At 36.7% G+C, this 17,628-nt stretch overlaps 2 protein-coding genes across 2 annotated transcripts; both read left to right on the forward strand.

Annotated features, from left to right (window-relative positions):
* The first annotated feature begins 7,054 nt into the window (after positions 1 to 7,054).
* LOC122534474 lies at positions 7,055 to 10,676 on the forward strand. The gene is made up of 4 exons (XM_043665134.1): positions 7,055 to 7,265; positions 7,747 to 8,076; positions 8,690 to 9,092; positions 10,265 to 10,676. Exons 1-4 carry the CDS (start codon positions 7,055 to 7,057, stop codon positions 10,674 to 10,676), a joined length of 1,356 nt encoding a protein of 451 aa, XP_043521069.1.
* An 816-nt stretch (positions 10,677 to 11,492) lies between these two features.
* On the forward strand, positions 11,493 to 17,377 carry LOC122534475 (peptidyl-prolyl cis-trans isomerase G-like). The gene is made up of 4 exons (XM_043665135.1): positions 11,493 to 11,562; positions 14,098 to 14,394; positions 16,013 to 16,376; positions 17,074 to 17,377. The coding sequence occupies exons 1-4, from the start codon at positions 11,493 to 11,495 to the stop codon at positions 17,315 to 17,317; spliced, it is 975 nt and encodes a 324-aa protein (XP_043521070.1). The 3' UTR covers positions 17,318 to 17,377.
* The last annotated feature ends 251 nt before the right edge of the window (positions 17,378 to 17,628 follow it).

Below are 17,628 nucleotides of genomic sequence, written 5' to 3' on the forward strand. Positions count from 1 at the left end.
ATTCGTCGAAATAAAATTAGCTAATGAAGAAATAGCGTGGGGGGCTAGGAGCAGTCAGGCGTGTAATTTAGGCATTGGTTTACGGTTCCTGTTCCCGGGTGGAGCGTAACGAGACAGAATGCCGCGAGTTCGCGACACTTGCAGACATCCTCCATGTAATTAAATGGGGGAGACTCTAATTGCGATCGTCGGTTAACGACATTCCTGTCATTACGCTCACTTTTCCACCAACCTAACAGGCTCGCCGAGTTTTGTTACAATCACGTAACGCGAATATCCGGCCTCAAAATCTTTCCTTCGTCTCGCGACCACTGTTTCTTTGGCGTGGCGCTTTCCTTTTTTTTTTTTTTTTCTTTTTTAGAAGTTCTTTTAAAAATATATTTCGAGCCCCGGTGAAATTCGCGTATTTGAACGAAGGATTACGTTCATCGGCGTACATTATCGGGCGTTTCTAAGTTGTTTAATTTGTTAATTGGACTTTGTCGAAGCGTAGGTGGAAGCAAACACACCCGCAGTTAATTTTTGGTACGTTGTTATGACTGGAATTTCCGCCGGTTGTAATATAATTTTCGGATGTTATTACATTTGTAATTTCGATTGTTCCGGGATAATGATATTTCGCCGCGTAATCGTGTCTCGGCTGTTATCCAAAGCGTTTCGACGTTCTGGTGCGATTAAAATATCGCAGAAACGAGAAATTCATCGTTGCTGCATCGGGACTGACGAATTCGCAATTTTACAAACTTTGGACAATTCGTTTTACAAAATTCTCGCCATATTTTTCATTCACTTTTTATTAATCAACTTCGTTTCGAATCGAATTTCATTTCACTTTTGTTAACTTTACCACTCTAATTATCGGTCGTTTCAACATCGACGTGTACGTGTCTTTTATTTCTTTTTTCTTCTTTTTTTGGTTTTTCTTTTGTAAAATTTACCTATGCAAAATTTGTCACGAAAATTCCCAGCGATGCATTTTGTACGCGTAAAATGTAACGAACGTAAAAAAAAAAAAAACCTCGATTCCTCGATGGAAGCTGGCAACGCTACGCTTTGATCGTCGAGCGGTTCTAACGTTAATCAACGATTCTCGCGAGACTGGCGTTAAAAAAACTATCGAACACCCAGCCAGTGGATTTCACGCGGAACGTGTAATCACTGCAGCGATCGACATTGAATTTTCATCGAACGATGGGATTCTGTCTGTGAGAAACGAGACGGGGCACAGCACTCGTTCCTCGCTGGGAAATGCAGGCGGATGAAATGAAGCTCTCGCGGTTAATTCATGACGCGGCTGCCTGTCCTATCGAGCCAACGGTGATTTATTACACGCCCGCGACACGAACTTGCCGTAAGATTCAAGGACAGGCCTCGACACACGGGCGAGGAGTCAAGTTCAATTACTCTTCCATCTGCTTCAACGACCATAGTCGAGGAAACCAACGTGCCACCAGTGGCACCTGATGGCTTTATCGACTCGGCGAGAGCGTAAGCAGCGCGTCGAGCTGACTGAAAATATCGTCACGCGTTTCGTTTATCAGATGTATGAGATGTATGAAGAGGGAAAATCGAGATCGGTCGAGTCTGTGGCCGATCTTTGCAGTCTCTGGCGGAATTACAACAGGACTGCAGAATTTAAATCGATCGAGTAGCCTGGCGACGAAGAGAAAAATTGAGATGAATTCTGTTATACTTTCGTAATTTTTTCTCTATTTAAAAGTCATCGAGATTTCCTTGTACGTACTCACGTACATTTAAAACAAAGGATACTGTTAATTTTCAAATATGAATTTGCACACGTTGAAAAATTGTAAATTTACAATGTCAGTGCTTCGTGTGTGAGCTTGCGTGGAAAGAAATGATTGTGAAAGAAGAATCGTTGAATAAATAGATATTAAATTGGTCACTGAAATCACTAAATTTCCACTTCGCGTGGAAGTTTCTGATTAAGATAAATCTCGATTAACGAAAAAGGCTCGGCAAATAAAATATCGCTGGGGGGATGTTCTTCTTTCTTCGATACGTGAGACAAATAAATTCAGCAATTACGTTCGTCCTTCCATTACACACAGAGGAGAGCCAGTAAAATTCAATTTCTATCAAAGATCCTAAACGCTCACTCCACAGTATCTTCACACACAGAAGACTACGCAAACTCGATTCCCATCAAAGATCCTAAACGTTCGCCTTGGTGTCTTTACACACAGAGAAGAGACTGCCACAAATCCAATATTCCCATCAAAGATCCTAAAGGTTCCTTTATATAAGAATCGCTGTAACTATATCTATCTGCAATTATATTTCACGTACTCTATTCAAAACAGCCGTATCTATACAGACAACACAAAGATAAATGTCATTTTTTCTCTTTTTCTTCAAAATTCCGACAAATTACTTCCTCTAATTTTTCTCTTTTTCTTCAAAATTCCGACTAATTACTTACTTACTTCTTTTTTATTTATTCAGAAAATTCATATCGCGTATATATTTTCGCAAAATTTTATCAAAAAGATCACGGATCTTCCAAATTGCGAAACTTTTCAGAATATATTGCAAAGATTAAATATAAATAATATTCACTTAACAACACTGTTGGGGATTAAGCAACAGGTGATGAAACAAGGTAATGAATTAGATCAACAACTAATATACGCGGTCAAATAAGCTCTTTTTGAACAACACTCGCTCGACACTCTCCTTTTTTAAAAAGAAAAACGCCTTCTCCCACTACATTCATATATATATTTTTTTTTTTTTTTTTTTCATGCATTTCTACGATCAGCAAACATCACATTACATCTATAGTATAATTAAACGCAACTAAAGATATAATAACTACAGCTACAAGTTATAACTTAACAACAGCCTACGATAATAACCAACGATACTACAATAATAATAAAACATCCATTTTTCAAATATTCACTCATCTTTCTCCAAATTGTCCATTCTCAAACTTTTCTCTTTTCGAATTTCACCACATTTTCGAACGCGCTTGCAACCTTCGGGTCCATCCTTGACTCTCGAATTCATTTTCATTGTCCCACGATTCGAATTGAGCCGTGTACGCGCTCGCAAACGAGGCGCGACGACGTTTGTATCAAGCCGTTAACGACGCGAAACGTTGGATCGGACGATCGTTCGATGCTCGACCTACTTTCCGATGCGACCTCACCTCTGTGAAACGTCGACCTTAAGAGGTGAGAAGTAACGCGAGACACCCCCCCTAATGCCTCCGCGCGAAGGGAAGAAAAGCCTCCCAGAAGGATTTTTACGCCGTGTTTCTCCTTGCTCTCCTCGTCATTCACCCGCAGCCACCGGCTTACGATATATCGTGTGCTCGAGGAGCGAGGAGAGCAGGACATTTTCACGGGACATTGCTCTAGCCATCACGGTGAACTTTCGTCTGTGGATCGCGCGCGTCCTTTAGAACGCATTTTACGGCGAACAGACGGGATCGTATGGCTTCTAAAATGGAGCGTAACAGGCTAAATATCTGCTCGGAATGTCCGCGAATATCACCGGTCGTTTGCCAACGCGAGTGGTACGATATTTGGAAATTTTTAAAACGATGTGAACTAATAGACTAAAATATATTAGCCACACTGATTACAGATTACAGAATTTTGCTATTTTAGCTTTGTAATTTGTAATTTTCTTTTTTTTTTTTTTGAATTTTCAACGACGCATGCTTAGAATTCTAAACAAACTGATCAAGCTGATTACAGATAATTTTGCTACTTTAACTTTATAACTTGCAATTTTTTTTTTTTTTGCATTTTCAACGATGCATGCTTAGAATTTTAAACAAACTGATCAAACTGATTACAGATAATTTTGCTACTTTAACTTTGTAACTTGTAATTTTTTTTTTGCAGTTTCAACGATGCATGTTTGGAATTTTAAACTGATTACAGATAATTTTGCTACTTTGTAATTTGTAATTCTTTTTTCGATTTTCAACGATGCTTAGAATTCTAAACAAACTGATCAAACTGACTACAGATAATTTTGCTACTTTACCTTTGTAATTTGTAATTCTTTTTTCAATTTCCAACGATGCATGTTTGGAATTATAAACTGATCAAACTGATTACAGATAATTTTGCTACTTTAGCTTTGTAATTTGTAATTCTTTTTTCGTTTTTCAACGATGCTTAGAATTCTAAACAAACTGATCAAACTGATTACAGATAATTCTGCTTCTTTAACTTTGTAATTTGTAATTTTTCAGAGCTCTAAACGATTTTTCGTACAGCTCGTGTCCCTTGTTGCATTATTAATTTATTATCGGTTTATTTCTCTGATAAAAATTAGTCCTATTCGTGGTTCTAATTGAGCATCCACGAAACAAATGTGTTCTCAAGAAAACGAGTGATTGTAGACATTCACATGAGTGTTCGATAATTGTTTAATTTTTTATATAAATTAAAAAATTGGATTTTCAGAGTAGGTGTTAAGTTTTTGGTTGAATATCTTCGCGAAATAACGTTGCTGAACAAAAGCGAACGTTCCTGAGTATTTGTTGCGGGAATGGTGCAAATGGTCATTTATCTCCAACCAAACGTGCAAGAACGCAAATGAACAGCCATTCTCCTTAATGCGCTCGCCATCCTTCACGGATTGTTCAGTAACTGGCTGCATTAAGTGTTGGCAAATATTCATTTAATGTCCGCCAATGTAAATTTCCTTTGGTGGAAAATACGTAGAAAAAAAATCGTGAATGCACCTACGAACGAATCGCAAGCATTCACGAATTTTTAGAAGAATTTTTTTTCCAAAAGCTGAGCCCTCTTTCGAATAATTTCGACTTTGTTCTGTACTGCTGCCCTTCGGTTTCGTAATACCTGTAATACCTGTACTGCATACGTAAGGATGTAACATTTCTTTGTATTTGCTAACGTTTCTTAAACCTTCGAACGTTATTGCTCTCCGGTGATACGGAAATGGAATATCCTGGTTTGCTGGTTTCACGGGAAAGATACAAGAGGAGCTATTCCTTCGAGAAATGTTCGGACGTTGTACGTGTCCGTGGTAAGAATGATGTGCCTTGCACTTGTGTTAATAAAAGTAAAATTACATTTGATAATGCCAAGATAAATCGACGATTCGTGATGATTCGTCACGATCGTGAAATCATCCCAATTTCGAACGATTAACTTGCCACTTCTTCGATCACCAGAATGACCACTCGCTTCACAATCCCCAACAATCGAAACCCCAACACATGAAACATGATTTTCAAATTTTCTAAGACATAAGGACATATTGTGCTTAGAAAAAATGAAATCGCGCAATTCTTTGATTAGTCACTCGCTAAGAAAATAAATAAATCTCGAAACTCGAATGAAAAGTTAAACGATTAATAATTATCATTAATATTTCTCTTTGTCTTTCAACCAAATTTCAATAGTTCAATATCAAAGGAATCTCCAGATTTTCTGGGCGTCGTAATTTTTCGAGCAGCGTGCATTGATTGATCAAATCGACAAAGAGCATCGGCCGATTTTCTAAAAAAAAAAACTTCTTTGAAGTTAGTTAGCAATTTTACATCGGTGTCTAATCGAAGCAATAGAACCGCTCCACTCGGGCGATAAATCTTCGACTTCCTAACACCTTGATACACCTCGAATTGCACTCTACACGCTCGACCCATTACTTTCCAATCTCTTTTGCATTCTCACCACCTGACACCCTCGAACTTTTCATCCGGCGCCGGTGCGCGATCGTTCATCGAACAAAAAAAAAAAAAAAAAAAAAAAAAAAAGAAAAACTTTCTTTGGCCATAATTCAACGCGCTCGTTGCCGACAAGCGTTTCCTCAAAGAGCGAATCAAAGCTGATGCGCGATCTTTCGCCATCGAGCGTTCTTCTTCGTTATAGCAACGAGACGCAATCTGCTGATGATCTCAACCGATCGGAGCCGTGATTGGTCGAGCGCGAAGAACTGAATTGAATTCACAACGGTTTCAAGAACAAGGCTCGAAAGTTCCTCCGTATAATATTTAAAAGACTAATTAATAAAATTATTGAAAATTCATAAATAATTCGTTTCATTATCAAAATTATCAATTATTATTAATATTATAAAGCATAGATATATAAAGAAGAATTAAATTGTATTATTTTACTTATTTAATAATAAATAATATAATTTAATAAATATATATATTTAATTTTTAAAATTAATATAGATTTAATTACTTTATAAAAATTTTTTAATTTATTGACAGTTGAGTTTATTGAAATAAATGTATTAATGTTTATTATAAATGTACTATACATAAATATATAGTATTTAAACGTATACGTGTACTGATATTTATTATGAATGAAAACATAATAACAATTTAACAAGTTTGACAATATCATTCAATATTTAATAATACTGAATTTTAATACAACAGTATATATTTTACCGTCTGATGCGACATATATAAGCATTGTGGCTAGAAGTGGCGCCAAATTTGAAATGACGTAGGACTACGTTGCCGAAAGTGTTAAGAAGCGGAATTTCATAATTTGAATTTGATAAATTGATTCGAGAAACAGTTGCAGAAGGAACGTCAGACAACAGCGTTTCAGACAACGAGTTCAACGTTGCGAAACAGCACGAAATTACAGGACAGGATATCGTTAATTCCGCAACGGGGAAACCTTACAGAGACGATTCACGGCGGATTGCTAAACTTAGCTTCGGTAATGTGTGGTTGAGCAAGCCAAGGGTTGACGTCTTCGCCTTCGTATTAGGAAATCTGACTGCGATAAACATCTACGTGGCCCATCTACGTAGATAGTTGGTTCTGATAGTTCGTTCTAACAATTACTCGGAGGAGGAGAACCCGCCGTAAATACAAATGGTTTCACAACGTTCGGGAATGAATTAGCAAACTGAACGAAAATGGCAAACGACGTGACTTTATACCGGCTACGTGACGTAGCTACTAATCGATGACAGGCAGATGAACGAGCGTCTTTTTCGGTGCCAACCGCGACTCCGCTGTTTCAGCGAGCAGCAATCTTCGGGGCGACGAAAGAAGTGCCATTACCGAATAATGGCACCGCCGAAAAAGAAGGCAGGAGGCCAGCCCCGGAAACAACGGATAACAAAACGGCGTTATATCAATCGGCAATATCGCAAACGACCGGACATTGCACGCCGAGAAATGGTCTACAGACTGCTCAACGACAAACATAACCAAGGTGCTATTGTCATAACGAGTTCTCTGGATAATGCCATTCCTCTTTTATTCCTGCAGAAAGCGGGTTCTCAATTACGATCTTTCGGAAACTACCGAACTACCGAAGAGGCAATATTACGTTTACTCTTTTAATAACAATAATAATAATACAATTTATCACAGTCTAACGATTATTTCTAATAATAATAATTTAATTTCTTGGTTTTTTCTTTTGATAGTTTATCTTTGTCGACGTTAAATTAACTCCGACATTTTGTAATAATTAAAGTGGAAGGAGAATTGTCAATTTCTGAGTAATAAAATTTAGAATAATAAAACAATAAACTTTTATTTTACTATTACAGAAATTATAATAAAAGAGAAGCTTCTGTGACAAATATAACCAATTCCTTTTTAATTTCTAACATCCCTCAAATTCTCCATCTTCCATGTATTATGCAGAACAAATTTTCATATTTCAAGTTTCATACTTTTGCAAACATAATTATTTAAAATGAAACGTACCAAAGCATATCAAGGAAAAAAAAAAAGAAATCTTCCCTCAGCGAAAGTGCAGAACAGAGTCTCGAGGTACAAGGGGGATCGATACCACGGGAGAAGGCGGAAATATCGAAATACACGAGAGTACTCGTACGATAGCTCGCCCACCATTGACGACTCCGAGTACACGAAATCCGTGGCAACGTCCGTGGAGAACTTGTCGATGGACGTCGCTAATAGCTCGGCAGCCAGCAGCTCCGAGAACAGCAGCGTATCGAATGTCTCCGTGGAGCCGATTGTTCTCGCCAAGTCGATCGATAACACTAGAGCTTTGCTGAAGAAAAAGTCCCTCGTCCAAGTCATTAACAACTACATCAAGGCTGGGATCGAGGAAGGTATCATCTGGACGACCTTTTAGTCCGGATATTTGTTAAAATACGCTGCGAGCCAGGGTAACAACAGACTTCTATAACATATTTGGTACCTTTACCTGGAAATGGAATTTTTTTTGGAATTTTGTTGTTAAATTAAATTGTTAACCTATCAATTCAATTTAAATTTTGAATTAATTTATCTCTTTGGATGTTACATGAAGATTTCTGGTAGAAATAGTTCTATGTTGATTTCATGTATTAATAGCTATAATATAATATAATATAACATATATAATAGTTATGATATAATAATAGTTGCAAGATTATTGTCAAAAGTCCTTTTGACACAAGCATAGGTTTTCATTGCAATTCTAAATTCTGATTGAACTAAGGAAACAAAATTCAGAATATAAATGAAATTTTAATTCTTTCGCAAACTCGAAAAGTATTTGAATTGAAACTGGAACTTAAAATTTAAATCTAAATCCTTAGATTAAATATTTAGTTACATCTATTCTCAAGTCTACAGAATTCTATTATTCCATCCACGGTTCCCCTCCCTCGCTTCTTCTATCACTTTCTCGACGGAAAGTCCCGCCGCTATAAGAAAAACATTTTCTCACGCTTCACCCAGGGAAACGGCAAGCGAAAAAGTACATCCGCAAGGCGCTCTCGTTCGGCGTGAAGTCCGGCTACCTAATTCCAACCGATCCCCAGGGGCAAGTGATACGGGTATCCCCGACGTTGATAAAATCGAAGAGGAGCGACGTGGAGTCGCGCAAGAGGCGGAAAAGAGCGAGGAGAGGTGAAGAGGATCCGATGCCCGATACCAACGATCATCAACCGACCCCGCCGTGGAACTCGGAACGGAAGAAGATCACGCGCCGCGAGGACACACCGAGGCCGGAAACTCCTCCGCGAAAGAGGAGGAAGACCACGAAGAATTCGAGCCAAGCGAAAAAGAATTCCAGAAAGAGGGGTCCCACGGAACGTGTTCCGCGAGATGGTAAAAAGAGGAACACGAGGAGAAGAAACAAGTTAGTGATTTAGACGTCACACGTGCCTCTCGTGTTGTGTCCCTCGTTGTTTCGTGTAGATTTACGGAAGCTCTGGGAACTGAGTTAATTTTTCGAGATGTTCTTCCTCGACAGATTATCAGTTATCAATCTATATCGGAGGTCCCCCCTGTAAAGTTTCTTTCGTGATTTGCATGTAAACTGCAGAAATTTTGGGAACGATTACGAAGCTTCCGGAGGGAGATAATAAAAGAGGTACCCCATGAGTAATGTCGTTTTTTGACAGAAATTTATTTTATTTTATTTTATTTTATTTTATTTTATTTTATTCTATTTTATTTTATTTTATTCTATTTTATTCTATTTTATTCTATTTTATTTTATTCTATTTTATTTTATTTTATTTTATTCTATTTTATTCTATTTTATTTTATTTTACTTTATTTTAAGTACAGAAATTTTATTTAATTTAAATTATTTTGTTTAAATTGTCAGTAGATGGCAATGTTTATTAAACTTGAAAAAAAAGACATTACTTATGGAGCACCTTTAATAGATCAGAACAGATGGTACGTGATTCAACAATGCGATAGGAAAGATAAAGTATTGCTAAATTACCATCTGTAAAGAATATTTCTTAAAATACATTATTTTATACATTATTGCATACGCACATTGTAGAGGTACATTATTTATAAAAAAAATTTTTATTTTCTTTAATATAAGATTTGTGGAAGTTTAGGAATCTTTTTTATTTATAGTTTATTTCAAAAATTTATGCTCAGATAAACGAGTTTAACCAAGAAGAGTTTAGTAAATCAAAATTTCCATCTGAATTCAAAATTCTGTTTCAATAATCATTACAATGGTCAGTCAGTCAATTGCAATGATTCATTTGACTTCGATCTCTAGACAATTTTATGTTTTCGTAATACAATAAATGTAATACAATAAAAAACAAGTCGAAATTCGGACATAGAAATTCAATATACTTCTATGTAATCATAATTTCCAAAAATAAATAAATCGTCATTCCAATATAATAATTGCTGAAAAAAGAAAAAATGTCCAATTTTTTCCAAAATTAATTCGTACATTTTATACCTTTATTATATAAATTTCATCTCTCGCAAGCGGAAAAAGTGAGGTATTCAACGAGAGTAGTCGAAAAATAATTTGAAATTCTGCTTCAGAGACAAGTTAATGATATCGATGCTGTCCAACGTCCCGAGCAACAAAAGCGACGAGAACGTTCTAAAGAACACGAGGAGAACGCGGAGCTCGGACAAATGCGACGTGAACGAGAAGAAGGAGGGCCGCAGGGATCGAAGGGCTAAATCTCCTCGCGCCAGAAAGGAGGATAATAAAAACTCGAAGAAGAATAATGAAGACTCGAGCAACGAGGACACGGACAGCGCGAAATTCAGCGACAACGAAGTGAACGAAAGAGTGCCGATAAGACGACGAAAATCGACGACCAATCGGGAGGATGCCTCGCGAAATGATGACCCATCGCTAGAAAATCCGATGAGAATCGTCGAAGAGAAATTGGACGCCTCCAACGAAGGAAACAGCGAGAACAATACAATCGAGAACATAAATTAACGATTATATAATACGATTTATAATACAATTCTCATATAAATACGATTCATTTACCAAAGAAGAAAAAAAAGAAGTGGGAGAAAATATATAGTAAAAAAATTTTCACTAATTATTCTGGAATATTAAATCCAAGAGGCGAAACTTTTAATCAACTGATGACTAGCTATCGCTACTATGTGTTATCAACGCGATAACGCGTTCAATTTTGTCGATATTTTCTATGATAATTTTGTATCGCTACCTAAAATCTCAAATAAAGTCAGCTTTCTACCGTGATACACGATATCAAGAATTATTTTATCGATTCGCGGTTGTGCGCCCGATATAGGTTGATATTAATAATTCCCGAGAAATCAAGAATATCGGCTATAGAATTTCTTCGAATTATAACAGTCGATTATACTGCAGAACGCTCCGATTGATATCGCGGATATTCTCGCGGGACATTCTGTGTAAAATTGCAATTTTATACTTACTGGAAATTCGGAGGAGAAATACTTTAACTTTTCTGCAACACAATTAAATACGAATTTTTTTTTTTTTTTATTACGGAACTTGACGAATACGGATTCTGATTTAAATGGTTGTAGTTTTAGGTAATTGACATAGATCAATTAATTTGATCGTATTTGAGATTCCTTGTGATGCAAGCGACGAAAGTGTGTTTTACAACCGTGCAAGTCTTTCGATGTTTCCTAGAGAATTTAAGTCGATGTCGACGATCTCGAGTCGTGGTGTTTGACCTCGTCACCCTTCGCGGAGCTGCGCAACCCTGTGATCGTAGTTATTGGATTCCACTAGTCGGATGTCGTCACTATGATGCCATCATCGTGCGCACACGAGAAAAATAGACAGAAAGGTCAAAAGACGAAAAATAGTCGGGACGGTATGTCAAATACGCTGAGATAATAAGATGAACGAATCTTAATCCGAAATCAGAAAAATAATTCCCTTCAATCTAGATACATATAATAATACCTACATACTTGTTAACTTTTTTATATTTAAAGACTATATTTATATTTTTAAATTTATTATAATATTAATAGCAATAAAATTACTTACTTATTAAAATAATTACTTAGAAAAATTACTTACTCATTAAAATTATTACTTATTAGTAATAATTTACTTGTTAACAATAAATTAGTATATTTATTAGTAATACTTATTGGTAATAAATTTAGTAATAATTACTTATAAAATTATTTATAAATTTTTACATTTATTATAATATGAATGGTAATAAAATTAGTTACTTATTAAAATAATTACTTAGAAAATTATTATTTATTAGCAATAAATTTAAAATTCCTCTGTACATGAATTAATAATTCGGAACGTAATAATTTCATTTCGTCATATTATTTATACGAATACGAATATATAATGTACGAATTTACAACAATTCCGCCATGTAACTACAAGCAGTACAATATCGTGCAATGTAAGCTTAATTAAAATTTGGTATAAATAGAACTTGAATAAAAATACAAATAGTGTTCGACACATTTGATTCAGATTTATTTTTCAAGCAGTTGTGTAAATTGTAAATCGTTGAGGATAGACGGAACTCGGTCGCAGTTTTTACGAGTTCTCTAATTTCGTAGAAATACGAAACGGAGATATTAAATTTTTTTTCAAAAATCAAATTTTGACAAGAGTGAACGACGTTTCATTTCGACTCGAACGGCAAAGGAAAAGAGATTCTTGGGCAATTTCGTGCGATGAGAACGGAAAGAAAAAGAAGGCAGACGGAAGGCAGTGCCTGCTTTATGAGACGCGCGAGGGCGAACAGAAAACGCGTGACGAGACGCGATTTCGTTGTTTCCTGCAAAGAAGGGAAAAAATAGGCGAAAGGAACCGACGGATTGGCACCGTCGGCCGTGCCACTTTTCTTTTCATCAATGTCCTGAAAATTCTAAAAATATACCAAATTTTCGCGCCACGACCGGTCAAAATCCTAGAGAAACAGCGACCGCCGAGGAAACAGGCGCGGACATCCGGCAGAATTTCGGACCCAACAGTAAGCACAAAATGGCCCGCATAAAGAAACGTCCTCATGCGCGAAGCCATCATAAGATGAGTGAGTGAGATGATCTTGAAAAAAGACCTGAGCGAAAAATATAAAGCGACAAAATCCCTCTGGATCTAACTAAAATTCTCTTTCCTATTCTGTTTTCCTCTTTTCCTTTTTTTGACTTCTTCTTTCTTTTTTTTTTTTTTCTTCTTCTTTGGCGAATTGTTCATTAAAGAAAGTAACCAAGCCGAATGAGCGAAGAAATATCCTATTTGTCGATTAAGAATCCACCAAATAAAATGATAGAATGTTCAACATGAAAATACTACAGTTTTAAAAAGAAGAAAAAGTACGATTTTTCGAATATCATACAACGAAACGTCATTTTGTTCTGTGCAGGTATTAAACCTCGTAATGTCATCGAGATTAAAATACACCCATCTTCTTTCACAGACGAGAACATAGTAAACTCTAAAGTTGACCGACTTTTTTGGATTGTCAATAATCGGTCCCACAAGAAGCCATTCATCGTACACATTTTATTTTGTTTACTATGTTCAGAGACAACATCCACGTCCCTGTAGCCACGTTGCGTTCCTTCTGCCGTTGTCCGATCGATTTCTTCGAACCACCGAATGCCAAACTTGGCTCAATATTTGCAACAAGCAGCGCGAAACCTCATCGAGAATTTCCATCCTGAATTTCAAAGTATTTCTTTCAAAAGTCTCCATTACTGAAATTCAATCGATTCATTGATTGGCTAATCTCGAGTTTTGTATTTCATACTAGTATCTTCATGGTTTCGGATTTTGATAAAATCCAAAAGATAGATTTTTAAAAAAGTATTTAGAAGTATTAAGAAGAATGTACTGTCTCGTGCTAATTTCTCAGATACTGAAGATTCCAAATTGATGTTTGAATATTCTTAAAACATTTTCCAGAGAATTTTTAAACCATGTCAAATCTAAGATATTCGATATCCTTTGGATTAAGAACTATTCACGCTGGAATTTCTCAGCATTTGCACTCCACAAACGTTTAAGTGCTTGAAGTTGAAACACTTTCCTCCCGAGTTTCAAAAGAATCACGTCCCAGTTCCATCCTTGAACTATCAAGGACAGAAGCTTTCGATCCACTCGAATTTCCTGAGATACTCGTATTTTATCGCGCCTCTTCGCGAATTTTGATAAACGTTCACGCCGCGAGGTTCGTTTGTCATTTAAATTTCGCCACTGTCAACAGCGATGCGTTGAAAGAATTCTGTAGCCTAGCGAATGATTTTACTTGCATAGATCACACGTCCACTAGAAAATTTTGCGAAAATTGAACAAAGTTTAAGCTTCAAAAAGAAAGAGAGAAAGACTGGTATCGAATCCAGATAACTGGTTTGTCATATTTCAGAGCTACGTCGTAAACCAAACATCTCCGAGCTGGTGTACAAATTCCTAAGCCTTGGTGGCAGCAAAGAAGACGCCCGCGAGACGCTGAGGAATTATAACATAACGAAGTGCCAGTTTTGCAAGCGGTTGAAACGCCGTGAAAAAGTTCTGGATTGTCCGAATTCCCAACCTGGCGATAGCATGGCCAACAAACGAAAGGACACGACGAGAAATTCCAAGGTCCATCGCGTCAAGCGACGACAAATCTCCAGGGATCAAACTCTCTCGTCCTGCATGCACAAGTCCAGCGGAGGGGAAGGTAAGAGCAATGAAAGTTACAAATAGACTGCGGATTTTTATTGCATTTCTGGAGAACTTCATGCTGCAAAAACACATTTCGCGATGCGCATGATGATACGCGGAAATGTGGAAAATATTCAAGGCAATAATTGTAATTATAATAATACGTGGGACGAACGACTTTTTACTTATTTTTTATTTAATTTCTTCAATTACATAAAAAAGTTTAAAAGTTTAAAAATGCATAGAAATCCGTAGTCTGGTTGTAAGTATCTTTTAAATTCTAGGTGACAATAACTGCTCGACACAGATTAAAAATTATACATGTGTTGGATATAATTGTACTCAACAGTTTCTGTATTTAATTTCCTAATTTTTTGCATCGCAAGATTTCGTTTCACACGTTCCGCTCATAATTTTGGACATGTATTTTTTATATTTTCCTCAATAGAGATTTTTTCACTAGTAGAGGGGAGACCATTTTCATATTTTACATTTCCTGTGTGTTAATGATTACACTTCTACGTTTTCTGCATGCAAGTTTTAATACTCTTTTTATATCATTTAATAATTATATTTTACACTTTTTATACTTGTAGCTTCTTTACGATAATCACGTATGTGGACAGAAATGTTCTGTTTTTGTATCAAATCAATAATAAATAATTTAACTATTTAGTCAATTATTTAATTAATAATAAAGCATTATTATCATAATTAACTATCATTGAACGGTCATTGTAATGTAATTATTCAGTTAATTATTTAATTAAAAAGTATCTACGTTAATTTCAATTAACAACGAAACAAATCGCTCGTGCTTGAAAGTGATTATATATTATTTAATAATTCGCTTTGTTATCATCCTACGTCGAATAACATTTATTGCATTTATGAAAGATAATTGGGATTGCTTAATGAGCGTAAAAATGATGGGACAACAAGTATCGATACTTTTTCATACCATTTTTATAAGAGGATGTTGATGACTGAAATGATTAATTAACGTAGCAGTGTATTATCGTTATCAAAGCTGATTAAACGACAATCCGATTTACCGTACCTCATATATAATTCATGCAGATAGAACAAGTACTCTTCTCCGATATGCAATTCAGCATTTAACCGAACACATTTTACACGTATTGCGTCATATCTTTTCTCATGAATCAATATATAAATCTTTGATTAATTAATATACGAACACGGGATACACTCGATCTATTTATCATGATTTTATCACGCAAAGACAATACAGCTGTGATATTTATAAATTCCGTTGAGACCCAATTTTTTAATTATTAAGGAAGCTACTTGCCATTAATTAATTAGAATTTTACAAGTTAGGATTTCATCCTAACGTTAGTAATTTTCTCACTTCTTATCTTACATTTTATAGTATAATGATATAAAAATAATTTGTTTGAAAGTACCAAGGGAGGTGAAAATTTTGCATTTAAATCCAATATGTTACATATTCAAGTAACATTACCAAACACTCGAGGACTACAGTTTAAAATTACAGTTTAAAAATCCCTACACACATGTTCATTCTCTAAACATATCTATATTATGCTTTTATTGTTGCTCCAAATATAACATTCATTCTCGAGATGTAACATTTGCTCGGAATACAGGGATGAAGAAAATGAAGAGATACATCCAGAAGGCGCTCGATTTCGGTGTAGAGTCTGGCTACTTGATACCAAAGGACGCCGCGTACAAAGTTCTCCGCGTGTCCTCGGACCTGATGAACGATGTGAATTACGGGAGCAAAGATCGGAGGTCGAACGGCGCGGTTTCGCAAGTTAGGGACAGAAGTCCTCGTCGAACGCCGATTAGATTCGAGGATTACGAGGTGCAGGACGCCAGGAGGCGACGAAGAGGCAGGAGGAGGGGCAGGAGGAGGAGGAGGCGGTCGAGGAGAGGACGAAGACGATCGAGGAGCAGGTCCAGAAGAGGACGAAGAAGGAGATCGCGCAGAGGAAGAAAGCGTGACGCGTAATTTCATTAAGTCCCTCTTTTCTCTATCTTCGCCCCGTAAGGCAAAGTTTCGTTCGTTCGCGGAACTTTTTCCTTTCAATTTCATTTCATTTCATCTCGTTCCGACATTTCAAAGGACTCCTAATGGAAAAAATTATCGCGACAATGGACAATGTAGACGTCCCGAAGTTCTCCTCTCACGCGTACAAACACTAATATAATAATCGAAAGTAATAATAGAACACGGTGACAACTTGAAACTGTGATCTCTCGGTGCGGGAATTGATAGTTTTTCCTCGGAAGAGAAGGGAAATGATCGATTGGTAAAGGAAATGCAACTCTAACGATGAATATTCACGACATACGTGTAACTTAATACTTTGCAATGCAAAATGTTTAACGAGGCGACACACGACAAAATTCTCCAACGAACGTAACGATTGTGAATATTCATAGCCAACGGTAATAAATTTCCTCATAAACGTTCATTTACAGTCGAATTGTCAATCCCACGCGCTCCAAGTTGCTCAACCTTTCGCGCTGCAGGCGCGAAATTTCACCTCTTCGAAGTTGACAATTCTCAGAATCTTCTCAAAGGGGACGAGTGACGTGTAGTAATAGAATTAGAAACGAAATTATCCTGATAGTAACCTGTGAATGCCAGAGCTACAACTCCCCCGAGTAATAATTATCCGAACGAACAACGCGATTTCAGATCCGGCGCCGAGGAGGAGGTGGTCGATATCGAGAACGAAGACGAGTACGATTTCGGCAAACAGGGGGAGCAGAGGAAGAGTCCGGAGACCGCGACCAGAAGCGGGGAGAACGACAATTTGAATCAGTCTGACGGTGAAAAGACGGCGAGGAAAAGGGAGGACGATGCCTCGGATCTGTCCATGGACGAAGAGGAGACCGACGACGAAGAGGAGAAGAAGAGGGAGGAAACGACGAAATCGTGAGACGAGTGCACGCATCGACAAATCGACCGTGTTAGGTGTGAAAATTCTTTCGTGACATTACGACGTGATACGAGAAACGTATCGTTTATATGCATATACAAAAGATAAAAATGTCCTGTGAATATATTTTTCTTCTTTTTTTTTTTTTTTTTCTTTCTTTTGGAGTGGAACTCGCCTTTGAATCGAAAATTATAAATATGTGGAATATTTCGTTCGTTTATTTATTATTATATGGTCGTGGTGATCCATGCGTGGTGAGTGTAGCCGTGAACAACAGATACATGTTACACTTTGGACAACGGAGCAATAAT

The sequence above is a fragment of the Frieseomelitta varia genome, unplaced genomic scaffold, assembly GCF_011392965.1.
Source record: "Frieseomelitta varia isolate USP_RPSP 00005682 unplaced genomic scaffold, Fvar_1.2 scaffold_60, whole genome shotgun sequence".
NCBI classification, from domain to species: domain Eukaryota; kingdom Metazoa; phylum Arthropoda; class Insecta; order Hymenoptera; family Apidae; genus Frieseomelitta; species Frieseomelitta varia.